General features: G+C 46.8%; 2 protein-coding genes across 2 annotated transcripts; one reads left to right on the plus strand and one right to left on the minus strand.

Annotated features, from left to right (window-relative positions):
* Positions 1 to 659: 659 nt before the first annotated feature.
* Positions 660 to 20,053, plus strand: LOC311611266 (polyunsaturated fatty acid lipoxygenase ALOX12-like; the record flags this gene model as incomplete). The annotated part of the gene is made up of 14 exons (XM_084863289.1): positions 660 to 794; positions 1,333 to 1,534; positions 2,689 to 2,770; positions 2,875 to 2,997; positions 3,091 to 3,194; positions 3,449 to 3,609; positions 4,140 to 4,283; positions 4,845 to 5,054; positions 8,088 to 8,174; positions 8,406 to 8,575; positions 9,068 to 9,189; positions 19,353 to 19,453; positions 19,579 to 19,749; positions 19,874 to 20,053. 14 exons carry the CDS (start codon positions 660 to 662, stop codon positions 20,051 to 20,053), a joined length of 1,992 nt encoding a protein of 663 aa, XP_084719415.1.
* LOC311611297 (diphosphoinositol polyphosphate phosphohydrolase 2-like) lies at positions 14,838 to 18,323 on the minus strand. Its single transcript, XM_084863329.1, has one exon. The coding sequence runs from the start codon at positions 17,945 to 17,947 to the stop codon at positions 17,405 to 17,407; it is 543 nt and encodes a 180-aa protein (XP_084719455.1). The 5' UTR covers positions 17,948 to 18,323; the 3' UTR covers positions 14,838 to 17,404.
* Positions 20,054 to 20,466: the final 413 nt, after the last annotated feature.

Here is a 20,466-nt window from a genome sequence, read left to right on the forward strand (position 1 = left end):
ATCAGTAGATATTGACATTGGTTGTCTGTCTAGGATGGGGATGTGGATAGAAAGCAAAAGGGAGAAAAGTAATGCATTAGCTACTCTAGGTGCATGGGCACCGAGAGCTTATTACAGGAAACACTCTGACTTATCCCTGACCTCTGAAGTTTCGCAAAAAGGGCTTTCTCTAGCCCCCAATGGCAATCCCAGTGCCCCTTTGGCACACAGACGTGGTAGGTGAATAGAAAGTGAGCACAGTTTCCCAGAAGCACCAGGCACTGCAAGAAAGAAAAGGGATGGCACCCAGGACCCCTTCAGAAAATGCTATTTAGTATAACCAGAGGGGGGGGGGGGGGGGAGTGTGTTTGGGGGAAATGAGAACCTAGAAAGAAACTCTGGTGGAATCTCCCTGCCCCTCTCCCTCTCTTGCCCCACCCAGGCTCAGTCCCTCATCTTCCCCTAAGCCCCATTCTCAGCACTTTGCAGAGAGAAGCAGCCGCCTTTCCCCCACCCTCTAAACTAATCCCAGGTTCAGGTTTGTGTGGGGTGGGGCCCAGTCCTGCAGTGGGCTGGCACACGGAGTCCTGCTATATTAAGGCAGCAGGAGAAAGCCTGGCCGCTGAATCTTTGGTACCAGTAACGGGACCTCTGCCACCCAGGAGAGCCCACCTGCTGCCATGGGCCACTACCACATCCACGTGGCCACCGGAGCCTGGCACTTCTCTGGGTCTTTCAACCGCGTGCAGCTGTGGCTGGTGGGGAAGCGCGGGGAGGTGGAGCTGGAGCTGCAGCTGCGGCCAGCGCGGGGCCAGGTGGGCAGGGGAAGCTGGGATTCAGGATCTGGAAGGGCTGGGCTTGCCGCATAGGTCGCATAGGTCGGGCAAGGGATGCTCGGAGCCAGGAAGGGAGCATCCATGCTGGCTGGGACTCCCAGTGAGAAAGGATAACTGCACCTGGATACTTGAGAGGGTCAGAGCCAGGGCCCACTAGGAGCTCAATCCCTTTCTCCCTTCCCCCTCCACTCAGCCTCAACTCCTTTCCCAAGTAACCCCAGACCAGTGTCATTATAGGATCAGTGTTCAAAGCGGGAGGGTGCTCTGAGAGCACAGGAGCAGTGAACTAAGTTAATGGACAGTAGTGTAGGTGACAACGCTCATTCCCCCATTCAAGACACCACTGGCCCCACCATACGTCCCTCATCCTCCAGTTGCTGTGAGGCGCAGGTGTTAGGGGACGAAAGTTGTATTTGAAGGCCTTAACCACAGACTCCACAGAGGACCCCACACCCTCAGTTAAGCGTCCTCTCCCGGATCCCTGCTACTGGTTCTCACCGGGTTCTGGTCCCCGCAGGTGGAGGATTTTGAGCAGGACGTTCCCCAGGACCTGGGGCCACTGCAGTTCGTGAAGTTGCGCAAACACCACTCCCTGGTGGACGACGCCTGGTTCTGCGACCGCATCACCGTGCAGGGCCCGGGAGCCTTGGAGGAGGCCACCTTCCCCTGCTACCGCTGGGTGCAGGGCGAGGACCTGCTGACCCTGCCCGAGGGCACCGGTGAGGGGCCGCCTCGGGGAAGTGGGTGCAGGGCTTAGGGTGTACAGGGAAGAGAAAGATAGGGGATAGCACTGAGGAAGGTCTTAGGGGGTTAAAAAGCACGTGCTCAGCAGGTTAAAAGTGGACAAGACATGAAACAAGGGGAATGTTATACACAGAATGAAAAAGCAGGAAGTGGGGCTGGACAAGGAAATAAGGGATGTGTGGATCCCACCTCCCAAGGTGTGCCCTGGGAATGGGATGTGCAGCCATGCTGGAAAACAGAAGAGCAAAGTAAAGGGGAAAGGAGATCTCCATGTGACTGGGAACAAGTTAGGGCAGGGACAGGTAAGGTAGCACATGGGACCCCTGAAGAGCTGGTTTGGCTGTGACAACATCGAAAGACACCTGGGAGGGCAGGGAGCAAACTGACCGGGTGAGGAGGAATGAGGACAGCAAAGAGAGAATCTGTTACCTTAGGAAATAAGTATGAGAGACAATTGAGGGAAATGACAGGTAAAAAAGGAAACCTGAACTAAATGTCTCTGAGGCACCAGTAAGTATAGGTACCGATGAGGCAGGAGTAAGCCGGGTGACCAATTATAAACTATGTGAAGTCAAGGACAGGTGAGGTGAAGCCAGGTAAATGCAGCAACATGGATCCACTTCTGAGTTTGGCACACAGAGAATACCTTGTCCCAGGGAACAGGTGACTGTGGAAGTAGGTTGCTGTCAGAGAATGTAAGTGTATCTAACTTGAAATATGTCATTTTAGAAAACAGCTTAAGCTGTGGACAGGGAAGAACCAGAACAGGGGAAAATAACAAAAGAATTTTGGATAATATAGGTAGATGGTGACATTTCAGCTGATTAAGAATGAAATTCACAGATAATAAAGAATGGGGATAGATAGGTAAATTTGAGTTAAATATTATGATCGGATGTCAAAATGGGATTTCCCTCTCAGGACAAATATGAGATCAGAGATTGGTGAAAACAAGAAAAGGGAGTGGGTGAACTTGAATGACTAGGAAAATAAGCAGGGGAAACAGAGCCAGAGAAAAAGGCAAAAAGGTATGGTGCCACGCAACTCAGAAATGGGATATTGGAAGAAGCCAGAGCATAGAATAAAAGTGGAGAAAGCATTTAAGTCAATTGCTTTAATGTCTCCCCAGCCCGCCTGGCAGGAAACAATACCTTGGATGTGTTCCAGAAGCATCGAGAAAAGGAACTGGAGGAAAGACAGCAAATCTACTGGTAACTGCCCTATTAGAAGCCTTCCAAATGCACACCCCTTCCCTGACAACTTCCTCCATCAATGACTTCTACCCCCTCCATTAACCTTTGTCCCCATCTGCTAGCTGGGCCACCTGGAAGGAAGGGTTACCCATGACAATTGCTGCAGACGGTATAGATGACCTGCCTCCAAATATGAGATTCCATGAGCAGAAGAGGCTAGACCATGAGTGGTCAGCAAATGCAGGGTGAGGAAATGGTCCGAGTGGAGTGGGGCTGGTGGATCCAGAAACAGGTGGGATTTGGTAAATTGATTATTTCATCCTTGATGTCTGCTCTAGGTTTATGGATATTGCCCTCAAAAATATGTATGCCTTCCTGAGACCCTGGAACAGCCTGGAAGATTTTGATCAGATCTTCTGGGGACAAAAGACAGCCCTGGCTGGTCAGTTATTTCCCCAGGTCTTCATAACACATTGGTGGCCATATTAATGAGCTATCTGTCACACTCTCTAGTCCCCAGAACTGCTTGCCCAAAAAGAACTTATACAAGGGAATCTCACAGAGGCCTCATGAATGAAAATATATGGGCTGGATATTGAGGAGTCATGTGACTAAATCCTTGGGGTAGAGTCTCAAGGAGAGGGACATTGTGCTGTGGTGAATACCCTCCTCCTAACCTTCACTCTGACCCCACAGAGAAGGTTCACCAGCGCTGGCAGGAAGATGAGCTTTTTGGATACCAGTTCCTCAATGGGACCAACCCCATGCTGCTGAGGCGCTCCACCTCTCTGCCCTCCCGGCTGGTGCTGCCCTTGGGGATGGAGGAGCTTCAGGCCCAGCTGGAGAAAGAACTCCAGGTACACTTCCCAGCCCTTTATTGTCTTCTTGTCTGTGTGAGGGGGTGAGGAGGAGGGACCAAAGGTGAGTCAGGGAAGGGAGGCTGTAGAAACCATTGCCCTTGGGTGCAGAGTTCTCTGCTTGAAAAACCTAGAGGTGATAAAGTATGTAAGGAAAAGCATCAAGGCTTTATATTGCCAATAAAGCCAGCCATTAGGAGATGTTGAGGAAAGAAGCTGACAAGGGGAGAATGTGGCATACCTGTGTTACACACTCAACTGGCATACCTACTTCTAAAACTACCTGACACCAGCAAGCCCCATGTCTCTAGGAAAGACTCCTTTCATGGGGTCTTAGCCTCCCGGTAAAAATGGGAGCACTTGAACCTGATGCTCTGGTGCTTCCTTCACTTCTGCCACTGGGACTCTGGTGCTGATGTACAATATGGCAAGAAAAGAGAGTGGATGTCTTTACATTTCTGCCCCTTTCTCTTGGCCATGTGGAGTTATGCTTTCAACTATAACCGTGGATATGGTCCTCTTTTCCTCAGGGTGGTTCCCTTTTTGAGGCTGACTTCATCCTACTGGATGGAATTCAAGGCAACATGATCCAAGGAGAGAAGCAATACCTGGCTGCCCCCCTTGTCATGCTGAAGATGGAGCCCAGTGGGAAGCTGCTGCCCATGGTCATCCAGGTGAGGTGTCCTGGGTATCCCATTCCCAACACTGCTCTGTTCATCCCCCACTCTGCCAAGGGACAAAGACAGCTGGTTCTTGTCATCTATCGCTGCCTCACTCAATAAGACCTATCCTCATCTCCAGTCTCTCTTTACAACCTTGCAGCCTGCTCAATACTCACCTGAAATTGCCTTTTTCAGAGTCTTTGTTTGTTCTCACCCTAAGGCTACCAATCTCTTCTGACCTTTGAATCTCACCAATCAATTGATGAGAGCTATCAGGTTTCTCACACGTCCCGATTCTCCTTTCTATTCTACCATCCTAACTTATACCCTCATCGGGTTTCTCTCAGTTCTACTGGTCACCTCTTTCCAATTCCTCTGGCTTTGAGCCTGACCAGTAAAGCACTCACGCTTCCCCACAGCTAGTGAATGGATGAGTGGAACGTTCCTCATTCCTCCTACTAGATTATAACCTGGGAGATAACAATCTTAGTGACCAGTGTTTCGCCCAGAATACTAAGCATATTGTATAACATATACTAATGTTAATGGATGCTTAATTTATCTTCATTGCAGATCGAACCTCCCAATCCCAGCAACCCCATCCCACCACTGTTCCTGCCTTCAGATCCTCCACTTGCCTGGCTCCTGGCAAAGACCTGGGTCCGAAGTTCAGATTTCCATCTACATGAGCTCCAGTATCACTTGCTGAACACTCACTTATTGGCTGAGGTCTTCACTGTGGCCACCATGAGGTGCCTCCCAGGACTGCACCCTGTCTTCAAGGTACATTCTCTACCCTCTATTTCCCATCTCACATCCCAGAGAAAGGAAATGTGCAACAGTTCTCCAGGATTTAAAAAGCCTAAGCCATCTGTTTGGGAACATATTAACAAGGTTTCTTTTCATTGAGCAAGTGTCCATGTTATTGTAACAAAAAAAAAAATCTTTATAGGAATTTGAGAATGGAGAAGAGGAGATGGTATTGTCAGGACTTTGAGCCTTGTGACTTTATCTCTAGTGTTTAAATTATCTTTATTTTGAGATTGTCATAGATTTTCATGCAGCTTTTTTAAAAAAAAAATGCAGAGAGATGCCAACTATTGTATTAAGTCAGCTCACTTAGCATATATTTTGCATTTATTGTAAGGCAGCTCTGATATTCTCCAACAGAGTCTGGTGTAGAGAAGGAATATAATTTGATTTTCAAAAAGTATTGCTCTGTGTTCAGAAAGTTAGCATTTAACTGGGAAAACAAATGGTACACATAAAAAATAACCAGATGACAGTATCTAGAAATAAACTTTGAAATCAAGAAAGAAAGCAATAAGCACTATAATTTGGATAGAGAATGTTCCACCACAACTTAGGAATCATTAAATAGAAGATGAAAGGGATAAAAGAGTAGCCCAAGAGGTTATTTAACCTGCCAATGAGAGGTTCGTGGCATGGTAGTTAGATAAATGGAAAGGAAAATGCAAAGACCTTGTAATGAGGAAATGGTAGTTGTGGCATGCCTGGGTGCAAGATTGGAGAGAAAGCTCAGAGGTCTGAGCTGCTGCAACCATGAGGAGCCAACTTGGTAGATACTTTTTAACTGATCTAGAAATATTGTTGTTTTTTTTTTTTTTTTTTAAGTGAGCCTAGAATCAATTGCTAGCCAGAAGGCAGCAAAAATAGCCTTACACTTGAAAAAAAAAAAATGTTTTTGGAATCTTGATGACACTTCACATATAGAGCAGCAGGAAAATAATACAGGCTTAAGATCAGGACCAATTAATTGTCAGAAATAATACAAACGAGAAAATCCAGTTTAAGGTGAAAGATGAGATGCTCAGTTTTAGGTACATGGAGTTTGATGCTCACTGAGTCTGCCTCTTGAATGCGTCACTTATGGATATAAGGAGTTGAAATCTGGTGTCATCTCACACTGACCACTAGGTACACTGGCTTCTGGATCTCCAATGGGATGCAGGTCAACTACTGTCTGAGGCCACCCAGCAGGAGCTACAGCATGATCTGCAGATTTGTCCTCTTTGGTTGGAGGTTTTGGAGCTGTCTGACCAGAGCTGCAGTTTGTTAGGTTAAGTTGCGATAGGGTAGGCTATTTATATGCAAAAGCCGCTGTGCAGGGCTTGGGTGGGTTTGTAAATTGGGCGGGGTGGGGTCTCAGGGAATCACTAGGTTAGGGCGTGGCAAACAGCAATGGCTGTCAGTCAGCCGTCTTTGAGTCTCCAAGTTTCCACACCCCAACGCAGTAAACAATGATTTCTGCACACACCTCTGCAAGAAAGTCAGCCTCACTTTCTGACCTGATGGCAGACAGTCCAGCTTCTCCCCATAGGAGTTTGGGTTCCCAGAGTGTCACCAGAAACTGGAGTTCAGAATAATGGAAGCTTGTGTCTCCCCTCTGGTTGAAAAAAAAACAAAACAGCATGTCCAGCTGCCAGCTGCCAGCCCAATTTGCAAGATTCACATGCCTCCCGTACCTTAGCTTTTTGGTGCCTGTGCATGTCTCAATGCTCTTTTCTCTTTCCTTCTAGTTGTCTGACTTCTACTCAGCCAGCTTTCAGAAGGTTCTGGGTGATAGACGTTTTGTCTTTTAGTTGTAGTTTTGGTGTGGTTGTGAGAGGCAGCATGTTCAGGTGTATACATTATGCCGCCATCTTGGTTTTTTTCTGGTTCCTTTAATTCTAAAAGTACCCTACCCTCTGCCAGGGCCAGCCTGACAGGTTGGACCAGGCTGAGGTAGGGAGGTGGGAATTGAGAAAAGAAAGAAAGTCAGGAAAGCGGGATCAGGAGGACTGCAGGTAACCATTGACCGACTGCAGCATCTTTATTTACTGTGTAATGCCTTTTATACACAAACACTTGAATAGGAAGTCTGTCAAGAGGAATGTACTCTTTGTTCCTCTTAATATTTAAGGGAGAGACAGAGCAGAAGGACAAATTCTTGGTATAGCAAATCTCAGTAAATAGTTACAGACTTCTTGGCAAGCCATGAAAGGTTGTTCTCATTCTACTGATAGTCACCATCCAAACAAGTCTGGAAAAACTGTGTGGGTAGTGGGCTAGCTTTGCTAGCCCCATTCAAGTTCAAGGACCCTGTCAGCTTACACCCGGTCTCCAGCAACCCACCCCACCCCTTACCCTAAAATTTAAAAAATTCAAGAGTCTGTCAGCTTACACCCAGTTTCCAACAACCCATCCCACCCCTTACCCTAAAATTTTAAAAATTTAAAAAAGTAAAATAATTAGAAATTGAAGGAACATATTTGAAAATTAGTAGAAAGACCAGTTGAAACTATAAGGGTATGAATGATAGAAATATTATTTTTTTAAATCAAAAGTTAAACGGCTGATTCCCATAGAACATCTATACTCAAGGGGGAAATAATAAATGTAATGATAACAGCTATTGTTCAATGATGTCTGTGTGTTAGGCAATGTACTGAACACTCTCATATGTTATACAAAGAAGCATCACCATAGCGCCTGTGATGAGACCTTATTGTCATCCCCTGTAAAGAGATAAAGAGTTGGATGCTTAGAGAGTATATTATCTTGGTCAAGTATCAAAATTAAGTGGTGAAGCGTATATTAAAATACAGGTCTCATATGCCAAAGCTCAAGTCACAGGGGAATAGGAGAACATGAGACTGAGAGAACAGAAAGACAAAAGCAGACCCGCCTGCAAAGGCACTAGCAGGTACGAAAGTATCAAGATGAAAGAAAGTCACCATGCTGAGTGCAACTCCCTAAATAAGAAGGACCCAAGTATTTCCTCCATAAACCACCCCTCCAACCTTCTCCATCCAGCTCCTGATCCCACACACATGCTACACCCTGGACATCAACACAAGGGCACGGAACCAACTCATCTCAGATGGAGGTGTGTTTGATAAGGTAAGGAGATAGAGTGTGGGAATACCTAATCATCCAGCTCTGCATGACCTCCTGTCACTTTCAAGATTCCAAGGCCCCTGGGTGAATGTCCTGACCCTTTAACCCAGGAGACTTGTCCCTTTATCCCAATATCTTTGAATCTGAAAAGGCCACATCTGACCACTTTATATACTATGCCATGTTCTCCAGCTCTGTTTCTCCCCTTAAGACTTCTCATATCTATTGGCACAGGTAACCAGCTCAGGCGGAGGGGGCCATGTGCAATTAATGCGTCGGGCCACAACTCAGCTGACTTACCGCTCCCTCTGTCCTCCTGACGATCTGGCTGACCGAGGCCTGATGGGAATCCCAAGTGCTCTCTATGCCCATGATGCTTTACGCCTCTGGGACATCATTGCTCGGTGGGTGAGAGTGCTAGCTGAGAAATACAGGGACATTGGGAACAGTGAGAATGGGGCTTTAACCTGAGTTCACCATGAGGGCAAAGGAATACAGAACAAGAATGCTGAGATAGGAGAAGCAAAGGACTCCATCAAGGAGAAATGAGGAACAGTGAGGAGGTAGTGGGCTGAATCTGAGAATGGGAAAGCTACAGGAGACAGCAGGCAGCGTTGTGTGGGAGAGTAAAACCAAGGGGTCTGGTGGAATTGGGGATTTTGTTAAAGCGACTATCAACCATGTGTTTGGAATTCTTAAAATTAATGATCCACATTTTCTTCCTTTATTAACTAGTGTGTACAAAGAACTAGGAGATGTCCCAAAAGGCAAGCCTTGTCAGATCTGTCCCCAAATCCAGTGAGAATCAGATGGATAGATGCCGCAGAAAATGAGTAACAGTCAGAGGCTAGAGCCTTCTCCTCTCAAGGAGCTCAGCTCCCTTCTCTTCTGGGCAGGTACGTGGAGGGGATCGTCCACCTCTTCTACCACGGGGATGACGTCATGAGAGGGGACCCTGAGCTGCAGGCCTGGTGTCGGGAGATCACTGAGGTGGGGCTGTGCCAGGCCCAGGACCGAGGTAAGATCCCTCCCCAGACAAGAGAACTCCTTGGACACTCTGCTGAGAACCCCTTCTCAGTCTTGCCCTTCTGGGGACATGAACCCAACCCCTCATCATTCCCATTCCTCCATACATGAAACATCTGAATCCTATTCCCATCTCCTAAGGCTCAGGACAATTCTAGAAACCCATGGATTGCCCTCCTCAGAGACCCTCATGCTTTTTCATAGATGCCCCTCACCTGCCAGTGGGAATTATAAGTCAAAAACCACAGGTAAGGAATCTGCCCAGGCCCTGCCAGGCTCTCTCCTAATGATTGTCTATTTTCTTACTTAAGGATAGAAATGGGAAGATTATTCCCACCAAAGCCCATGACAGCCCATCCTAGATTTCCCTCCCTTTTCCTCCTTCCTTCTACTGTCCAGCACACAGAAAGAATCCAGACATCACACACACCTGCCACAGTGCAAGGTCATTGCTAAATGTAGTCTCAATACTGTATATATTTTGACTTAACCCCAAACTCAGTGTCATGATCCTTGGAATTCATGTTCCTTAGGCAAAAGTGCCCTACTCACTGGTTAACTACCTTCAGGTCCCCTTCTCCATTTTTTATCCACAATGAAGAAATAGCCTTTCTTGAGCTCTTCCAATATTAATATTCCTCTCTCTAGTGCACATAGGCAGCTGGGACTGTTTTGAAACAACATTTAACTCATTTCCCCTTCACACTTCACACCAATACCTTGAATCCCTTCTACCCCCTCCATGCTATGACTGTAGCCAATAACTTAGAGTTTTTACCAATAACTGGGCCCCAGGATGCTAACATCAGTAAACCACATGCTTACCCTAGAGTGGAGTCTTACCTCAAAGTATTTTTTTTTAATCAATCTTTATTGTTCATATTATTACAAAGGTTCCTCATTTCTTCCCCCCTCCACCAGGTTCCCACCCCACCCTCCGCCCCCTCCCCATCCCCCATTGTCCTCATCCATAGGTGCACAATTTATGTTCAGTCTCTTCCTCCCTCCGTTACCCCGATAGTAAATCCCTTTTCAGATAGTAAATCTGTTACTTAGCATTTTCTCATATCAATAATACCTCCTCATGCCCAATGATACACTTCACACAAAAGACATTTCCAAATAGGTCAAACAGCCTCATCCAGGCCCCACCCAAGGTACTCACAGATCAACACCCCAGCGCTATACTAACTCAACACAACCAGATCTAAGCCTTCATCACTTGATTCAGCAGACCCTCGAGTTCCCGCAAAAGTTTCCAGTCATGTCTGAGAGGCAGCTGTGGGGCAGGGGCAGGCAAGGAGCGAGCTGTTCCGGGCCTGGCTGCTCCGAGCATGGCCTCTGTTGCTCTGGTTCGTTCCACAACCAGCTGCTCTGGGTCTGGTCACTGCCGTTCCCGACCTAGTTGCTCTGGACTTGGCCAATGCTGCTCCAGGCCTGGCCACACCCGACCAGGCTGCTCTGGGCCCGGCTGCTCCGGGCCCGGCCGCTCCGGGCCTGGTCGCTCCCAGCCTGGCAGCTGCTGCTCCGGGCTTGGCTGCTCCCAGCCTGGCAGCTGCTGCTCCTGGCCTGGCCACACCAGACCTGGCTGCTCCGGGCCTGGCCACTCCCAGCCTGGCAGCTGCTACTCTGGGCCTGGACACACCAGACCCGGCTGCTCCGGGCCTGGCCGCTCCCAGCCTGGCAACCGCTGCTTCAGGCCTGGCCACATCAGACCCGGCTGCTCCGGGCCTGGCCGCTCCCAGCCTGGCAGCTGCTGCTCCGGGCCTGGCCGCACCCGACCCAGCTGCTCCGGGCCTGGCTACTCCCAGCCTGGCAGCCGCTGCTCCGGGCCTAGCTGCTCCCAGCCTGGCAGCTGCTGCTCCGGGCCTGGCCGCACCAGACCCGGCTGCTCTGGGCCTGGCCGCTCCCAGCCTGGCAGCCGCTGCTCCGGGCCTGGCCACACCCAGCCTGGCGGCTGCTGCTCCGGGCCTGGCTGCACCAGACCCGGCTGCTCCGGGCCTGGCCGAACTAGGCTCGGCTGCTCCGGGCCTGGCCACTCCCAGCCTGGCAGCCGCTGCTCCGGGCCTGGCCGCTCCCAGCCTGGCAGCTGCTGCTCCGAGCCTGGCCGCTCCCGGCCTGGATGCTCCGGGCTTGGCTACTTCTGTTCTGGGCCTGGCTGCTCCCAACCCAGCTGCTCTCGGCCCGGCTTCTCCGGGCCCGGCCACAACGGGTCTGGGTGTTCCTGGACTGGCCACCCTGCGCTTGGCCACCTCCGCCTCAGGCCTGGCTGCCACTGCCCCAGGTCTGGCTGCTCCAGTGCTGGCTGTTGATGATCTGGTTCAGGCTGCTGCTGCTCTGGGGCCTGGCCGTTGCTGCTCCAGGCCCGGCTGCCACTGCCTTGTGCCTGGCCACTCTAGGCCTGGCCGCCACCGTTCCAACATTCTGTCCTTTTTTTTTTTTTTTTTTAAAAAACGCATTTATGTTGCAATGTTGGCTGGTGAGTTGAGTTCTGACTTAGTCTTTGATTTTTCAAGATCTTCTTTGTATTCTTTCTTAAGTAATTTTACTATCTTTTGCTCTCACTTGATTTCTTCACATTGAGAACTTCTTTGGTTTCTTCCTCCTTGTCCTGGGAGCTCAGCAGGTTGGCCTGTGGCACCCCTTTGTTCTCCGCGGGCTCCTGCACTGCTTCAGCCTGTTGCTGGGGTCGGCGCCACCCAGGAAGCAGCCCCCGGCCTTGGCTCCATTGCCTGCGCTCAGCGGTCGAAGGCTCAGGGGCACCCCCCCCCGGGGGGGCCCCGTCGCCCAGCTCCTTGCTGGTGCCCGGCTGGCCGGTGTCTGGCAGGGGCTCCTGCTCCTCGTCGCATTCCTCCAGTCTGGAGCTTTTTTTCTCCTTCCTGCTAGGGGAGTCTACGATCAGAGTCAACAGACTGTCCTCTGCGCGCAGTGTGCGCGACCCCGGGGGCTCCGCTTTTCGCAGCTCCCCTGGGATTCCGCCTCACAGCATCAGTCAACATTCTGTCCTCTGCATGCATTGTGTGCGTCTGCGCGCAGTGTGTGCGACTCTGGGGGCTCCGCTTTTCGCTGCTCCCCTGGGATTCCGCCTCACAGCCCCATCTCCCCCTGCCTGAGCCTGGGTCCCCAGGGTCTGGCCTAGGACTGGGGTTCAGAGCAGTCGAAACTAGGGCCCAACACCACCGGAGATTTTGTTTCTTCCCGCCAGGGCAATCCCGCATCAGAGTCAACATTCCTTCCCTTGCAAGCAATGTGCGCAACTCCCGGGGCTCGGCCTTTCGCCGCTCTCCCAGGACTCCACCTCACAGCCCCGTCTCCCTCTGCTTGAGCTTGGGTCCCCAGGGATTGGCCTATAACTGGGGTTCAGAGCAGTCCGGACTGAGGCTCAGCGCTGCCGGAGGCTTTGTTTCTTCCAGCTAGGGTAATCCAGCATCAGAGTCAACATTCAGTCCTCTGCGCGCAGTGTGCGCACGACTCCGGGGGCCCTGCTTTTTGCTGCTCCCCTGGGATTCCGCCTCACAGCCCCGTCTCCCCCTGCCGGAGCCTGGGTCCCCAGGGTCTGGCCCATAACTGGGGCTCAGCGCTGCCGGTTCGGGGGTTCAGCCCAGGCTGGGGGTTTTATTTCCTTCCTGCTAGGGAACGCCAGGCAGCACCCAGCCCTCTCCTCCTCTCCGGCTACGACCTCTCCGCGCGCACGCATGCGTGCAGGCGCGCAACATGTCTCCGTACCTTAGGCTTTTTTTCAGCTCCTCTGATTTTCCTTCTGGTTTTCTCTTTCCTTCTTGTTGTAGAATTTTCAGTCAGTTGACTACCTGTAGCTCTGGGCAATGTCCACTCTACATTTTAGTTGTATTCCATTGAAATTGTTGTGTGCTGCTGCAGTTAGATGTCTACCCGAGCAGACATCTTGGATCCTCCTCTTACCTCAAAGTATTTAAGGCTGTACTTTCACCATTCATCCAACAGCACCTCAACGATCCTTCGTGATCAAAATCTCTGTAGTATGTCCCAGTTCTGGCCATCGGGCTCCACATGCTACAAAAGACCCTCTCCTTCTCCCCTTCGTGCTTCTCCCCATGAAATATCCACATCAGAGCACTTGTAAAACTTATTTGACTGTGAGTTTTAACCACTTGCACTCACAATCTTCTCCCTGAGCTTTCATGGTTCTCTTTGTGCCATCATTCTCTCATCATTCTCATTAGAGACAGTGTGTTAATATTTTCTCTTCCCAGACCTATTTATTGAGAAAGCCATTTAATCTCTTTGACTGTTAATATCCTTTCTCTGAAGTGAATATAACTCTTATCCCAAATGAAATAATGAATGTGAAAAGTAGACACATGTGTAAAGCGATCAATGTAAAATGATTGTGTTCATATGCCCCGCTCCAAAAACTTACCTCCCCAATTTGACCAGCAAATATAAGAGGTGGGCAGGCCCTTAAACTTCCTGAGAATCATCTCTACTGTAAATTGAGTGAATAGGACAGTGGGTTTGGTGCTGTTCCAGCTCCAACATGAGTCTATGACTTCTCTTTTCTTCTGCAATATAGCCCAGATACCTGAAACTATTTTCTGGGAATGGGAGGGAAACCTTGGTATTCTTTTGTTTTTGTTGTTAATCCTCACTGGAGGATATTTGTCCATGGACTTTTAGAGAAAGTGGAAGGGATGGGGAGAGACTCAGAAAGAGAAATATCTATGTGAGAGAGACACACTAATTGGTTGACTCACACACATGCCAGGACCTGGGTGGGGATCAAGCCTGCAACTGAGGTACATGTCCTTGAAAGGACTGAACCCAGGACCATTTGGTCCATGGGCCCATGCTCTGTCCACTGAACCAAACCAGCTAGCACAATCTTGGTATTCTTAATGACTTTGGGGAAGAGTAAGACTTTTATTAAAATAAAACAAATATGGAGAAAAGTTAATGTTATAAATCATTGACCTACAAATTGAACTTTTAGTAAGGTGACATACCTATATAATGAGCACAAAGAACAAAAATCATTACCAGCTGCCCAGAAAGCCCCTTGTATGCTATTCTAGTCCTTGCCCAACCAAAGGTAACCACTTCATCCTGCACAGGTTAGTTTTACCTGTTTGAACTTTACACAAATGAAAATACAAACATGCAATCACTAATGTCTCAAAATACTTTTGAAATTCACCCATGCTGTTGTGACATGCAGCATGTAGTTCATTGTTCTCATTGTATATTATTCTATTTTGTGAATATGACAGGCTTTATTTTTTCCTTTTTGCCATTGATGGGCATTTGGATTGTTTCCATTTCGAGGCTGTTAATGTCATTGCTGCTGTGAACATTGTTGTGTGTACAATTCTGTTGGGGAGGTGTCTAGAAGTGAGCTCACTGGATCGTAGGATAGTGTGTGATGTTTAGTTTTAGTGTTTTCTGACACTTTTCCAATGTGCTTGTATACATTTAACTCCGTCTACAGAGTATGAGTTATAATCAACGTATTCTCAAATATTTGAAAAAATACTTCAGTCATATTGTGAATATGTTGTCCTAGGTTTAGTAGCCACATGGATATCTTCCTTTGGGTGAAGCCTGTTATTCTTTTGTGCCATTTTATTTGGGGGTGTCTACCTCTCTCTTACTGCTTTTAACCACTTTTTTTTTTTTATTTCCATTTTTATTTGATGTTTCCAAATATATATATATATATATAAAAAAAGTCAAGATTCTTACACCAATTATCTCAATGAGACCATGCAAAGCAATTCAAGTGTATTCAACAATCACCCCCCCCTTCAGTTTTGTTTCTTTATACAACTGTGGTCAACACCGGAAAATTGAATAGCTGTCTGGTTGGAAAATTTCACCTGTAACAAAAACCAAAAAACCAACAACATGCAGGCTAGTTGCTACTTTGTGTCTGCAAGTCACTTTACAAACTTATTTTAATTAGGAGGCACATGGGACTGAAAATTTTAGCTGTCCAATTTTATCCAAGTACCCCACAGAAAGCACAAACAATCCCAACACTCCCGAGAGTTGAGATAAGTAGACACTTTTTGTTATCCATCGTAGAGTGAACTGTTGAGCCTGAAAATGTAGGCTTTTTCTCTGAACAGAAATCCTGAGGGCCCTTCCTTTAATTTTGCTAGAATAGCCAACAACCCCTCAAGAAACTTAAAGCATGAAAAATATAAATCTTCTGTTGTATCATTCAAATTTTGCTAGTTGCATAGACTAAAGACAGCTGGTTTGCTAAATGGCACTGAAGAAATCCTGACTCGAGTGGCACTACTTCATCCAAATGTTTCTGACCAAAGAAATTATACAACAATATTTATAGGCTCACTTTTAAGAGATGGCTGACATTAATACTGTACATATTTTACAGGTCAAATACATAATCTAAGAGTTTATAAAATAATTTCATGCATTAACTCTCAGAATGTCATATACAAGATACCCACTTCCCCTCCCCACAAGCACTGTGACAGCATTTCAGGTGAACACATTCCTATATACAAAAACAATCCAGTTTCTCTGCTGTGTTAAGTCTGTAATTTAAAGAAATTTAAGAGATTACTGAGAACAAATATCTTAGAAATCTTAGTCCATTTAAGATTGATAGAAAGTGTCAATCTGTGGAATTTAAACTCCCAGAATACATAACCTCTGTACAAAGAAAAACAAACATTCTGGACGATCGTGTTTGACCACACCACATAATTTAGAATGAAGTGTCAATGGTTAATTTACTCATTCCTTTGACAGCATTAATTTGTGAACTAATGTTTATATCTAGTTCATCTGCATTTATGGCACAAGATCTCATTTTATAAAGTGGCACCAATTTTCCTCAAGTGTAACAGCACTCTATTTTTAGCAGCAATTATATTTTTTAAGGTTAATAATTTGTAGGACAAATGTATAACTATACTTATTTTCTACTTTATATTCACCAGTTACAATATTTACAAAAGGCTAATGTTTACATACAGAATGATCTTGCCTTCATCCCCCACCCCACATCTTATTCAAAGGTTTCATTCCTGGCCTGTTTGGGGGAAATACATAAGTTTCAGGAAAGGTACCTATATATTTTAGATAGGATTCTTGATTTTAATATATAAAGACAAATATAAGACACAGTAATTTTTAGTTCTGGTATGTTCCAGTGCCCCAAAAGTATGTGATATGATAAATAGTACCTCTTGACAACCTATAAAAGATTAGACATTCTAAAGGTACCCTAACAATCTTAAGTCTGTAACAGCTGAACAGCAAGAAGGCCATTTTAATTGTGAAGCCGTCATCAATGATTGGCATTTGAGGTTATAGATTCCAAACCTAGGTGGATTGGTTATCGGTGACCAACAAGTTTAAAGAGGTGTCACTAAATTCAAAAACTGAAAATATATTTTTAAAAAGCAATTTACATTGAGGGAAATTTAGTTCTCAGATATTTGGTGTAAACAGATTATGGATAAAAGGAATTGGCAATTGGGTGTGCTAACTCAAATGCCATAAATCCAGATTTCATGATAAGATGAAGTATTTGCTACATGTGTTTTGCTTACAATACCTCCCTAAAAATTGCCAACTCTAATAGTTAAAATTTTGTGTTAAAGGGCTATTGAGCAATGTTAGCGACATAATATCAGTTGTAAAGATGGAAACAAATTAGCTGGCAAATTCCTGAAAATAGCAAATTAGGTCCTTTGTCAAAATATTGGGCCATAAAGAAATATTTCAAATATGAAATTTATGAATTAAAATTGTGATACTATGAAAAAGTTTTCCTTTAATATCAAGAATTATTTTTGCAAATTCCCACAACAGAAGGATTTGTTGAATACATTAATGCTGTGAATGAGAAAACAAATTGGGGGGTAAAACATACCCACAAGTAAGGTGATCTGACAGAAACCACTGACTGACATCAAAAGGAAGAAAAACTGGAGAAACAAAAATGACAACCAAAATAACACAGAGGGTGGGAGGGTCAGGGCACAGTTAAGGCATCTAAAACAAAAACAAAAACAAAACTCCACGTGGCTTTGGCTTATTAAAATATTTTACACTATTAAAAAAAAGATACAAAGCATCTGAAAAACATGCAAATTGTTTGAAAACCTTGTATGGCAAATTCAGACAGTTTGCAAGTGTCATTCAGATGTTTGCCAAGGAAAATGGAGCAGCCTCTCCCCATGAGGTTGCACATTCTATCTTATAGTAGATGGCAAGCCAGGGGTCTGTGCAGCAGTTACAAACAAGGGGTTATTATCTGGAAGAGAAGGGACTGTGGAATTTCCATTGGATGGAGAACAACCCAGCTTCAGTTTTTCCAGATACTCTGCATGTACAGGCTTATGACATTGGAGAACTTTGATAGCATCTTCTACTTTGAACCATTCTCTCTTCCTTCCTATATTAACAGAATCTTCCCAATCTTCTAATATTTCAGTGACAGTAAGAACGTAGACATATGTTCTGTGCTTTCGGTCATGGTTCTCAAATATGCCTAGGAGTCTGCCCAATTTTCCTTTGACTCCAGCCTCTTCATAAACCTCCCTCACGGCAGCACCGCCAGGCTCTTCCTCGGGCTCCATTCCTCCTCCTGGTACAATCCATTGGTCTGGGTACCGACTGCTGCTCACCAACAGCACCTCGTCCTCCTGCTCGCTCCGGAAGCACAGGCACGCCGCCCGCTTCTTGAAGCCCTCGCGGTCGTAGGTCCGCGTCTGGTTGGGCTTGAACTTCATCATAGAGGCGGATTCTGGCGGCCGCTGCTCCTCCAGGCGCCGCGGCGGGGGCCCGGCCGCCGCCACCCCGCCGGGGAGTGGGGCCGAGGCGAGGCGGGCGCAGGGGTGCCGGGCGGCGAGGCGTCGGCGCGGGGTGGGCAGGCGGCGAAGCCGGTCGGCCCCGGGGCCGGCGGCCGCTCCGACGCGGGGCGAGGCGCGAGCGCGGGTCACTGGAGCCCGGGTGCCGCGGAGGAAGCGCCGCCTGTGCTCCGGCGTCCGCCGCTCTCCATGGAGTCCGCCGCCCGCTCGCTTCTGCTCCCTCCAGTCGCCGCCCGCCGCCGCCACGCCGAGTGCGAGGCTCGAGGGTCGCACCACGAGGAGACAGTTGCGGAGACGCGCTCGGACTCACTTTTTGAATACTGGATGTTTGACCAAACAGCCTCTCAGGCCGTCCCACTCTCCACCTTATAAACATAGCTACAATGGACTGAGGGACTTTATATGGACTATCTCCATGGACCATACCCTTTATAAGGTAACTATTGTTATCTCTGTTCTCAGAGTAAACTAAATAGCAGCTCAGAGAAGCTACGCAGTCAGTCTGAGGTAATGCAGTTAGCAGCAAAGCAAGGACAAGTTCCTTGACTAAATTATGAGCCACCCCACCTTTTACATCTCATATCTCCTTTTTCTGCCTTACTTATACAGTATACTTATCACTATATAACAGTGTGTAATTTTACTTAGTTATTCTGTTTATTACCATTCCTCACTACACAGATTCTCTTTTGCCCACACGAATTCCCAATGCCTACATAGTGTCTAGTACATACCCTGTTTCCCCGAAAATAAGACAGTGTCTTATAATAATTTTTGCTCCCAAAGATGTGCTAGGTCTTATTTTCAGGGGATGTCTTATTTTTCCATGAAGAAGAATATGGTACACATTTATTGTTAAATGAACATAAAGGAAATTTATTACCTATATACGGCAACGGTAGTACGGTAGTTGTCAACACAAACCAGACAACTGTGAATCCTATAGTATCAAGAATTTACTCATTTATTCAATGACAATCACGTCATCATCTTCTGCAACATCATCATAACAATCCAATTCCTGAATTTCCTGGTGAATTTCTTGTGACTCCATTTCTTTCAGAATCAGTGGACCAAATCTCTCATGTTTAGCCTAGGGGGGAGGGGGCTTATTTTCGGGGGGATGCCTTATATTTCACTCAGAAGGAAACCTGTAAGTAGGTCTTATTTTCAGAGGATGTCTTATTTTCGGGGAAACACGGTAGTAGTCCATTAATTTTCGAATAAATTAACATTATCTAGTTCTAATTTGTGGATATGTCAAGCTATCAGCATTTATTTCCTTATCTCCTTTGGAACTGCAGTGTCTATGCTTTGTTCTTTTCTCTAGGTTTCCCTGTCTCCTTCCAGTCTCGGGCTCAGCTCTGTCATTTCCTTACCATGTGCATCTTCACATGCTCTGCCCAGCATGCAGCAGTCAACTCAGGCCAGGTATGGACTGAGACCCTGGGTCTCTGAGAGAAAGCTTCTGGGCTAGGAGACACTTGAAGGAGAGAGTTGCGGTCTGGAGTCCTGAATCAGAGTTTCTGAGTGACTCCAGTTTCTTCCTCCCCCAGTTTGACTGGTTTGCCTGGGTCCCTAATGCCCCGTGCTCAATGCGGATGCCCCCACCCACCACCAAGGAGGATGTCACAATGGACACAGTGATGGGCTCACTACCGAATGTCTGGCAGACCAGTCTTCAAATGTCCATCACATGGCTCCTGGGCCGGCCCCATCTAGGCATGGTGAGAAGGAACCTCTGGAATTCTGAGGGAACTGATGGCTGACAAGGAGACTTAAGGGTGAGGGACTGGAGTTTGGGTCTCTTTGTCTTAGAACTAGATGATTGGTCCTTTCTTTCTGCTTCAGGTACCACTGGGGCATCACAAAGAAGAGTATTTCTCAGGTCCTGAGCCCAAGGCTGTTTTAAGCCAGTTTCAGGCTGATCTGGACAAACTGGAAAAGGAAATCGTGGCCCGGAATGAGCAGCTAGACCTTCCCTATGAATACCTGAAGCCCAGCCTTGTAGAGAGCAGTATCACTATCTGAGCCCAAATTGGTCACCGTTCAAATACTTGAGGCCCCCACCATGCTTAACATTTCCCCCTGATTTTTACTAATTCCATGCATCTGAGTTGCTATGGTTCTGTTTTCTCCTCTTGAGTTTCCTACCTAAATACTTCACCTGCATGAGGCATTGTCCTTACTTCTAGCTCCACTAATAGAATGATCTTTACCTTGAAACCAATTCCCTCAGAAATCAAATATCTACTCATCTAACATTTTCTTTCCCCATGAAAGTTTGTCTTTTCCATTTGTCATAAAATCATTATATAATGAAATTACATTATCAATGACATAAGTGATTTAAAATTTGTTTTTATGGTGTAATTAATTTTTTTAATATAGTAGGAGTTAAAAGTTAATTTCTCTGCTCTGGATAATCAGTTATCACAGCATTA

The sequence above is a fragment of the Pipistrellus hanaki genome (genome assembly GCF_964339955.1).
Source record: "Pipistrellus hanaki genome assembly, chromosome: 16".
NCBI lineage: Eukaryota > Metazoa > Chordata > Mammalia > Chiroptera > Vespertilionidae > Pipistrellus > Pipistrellus hanaki.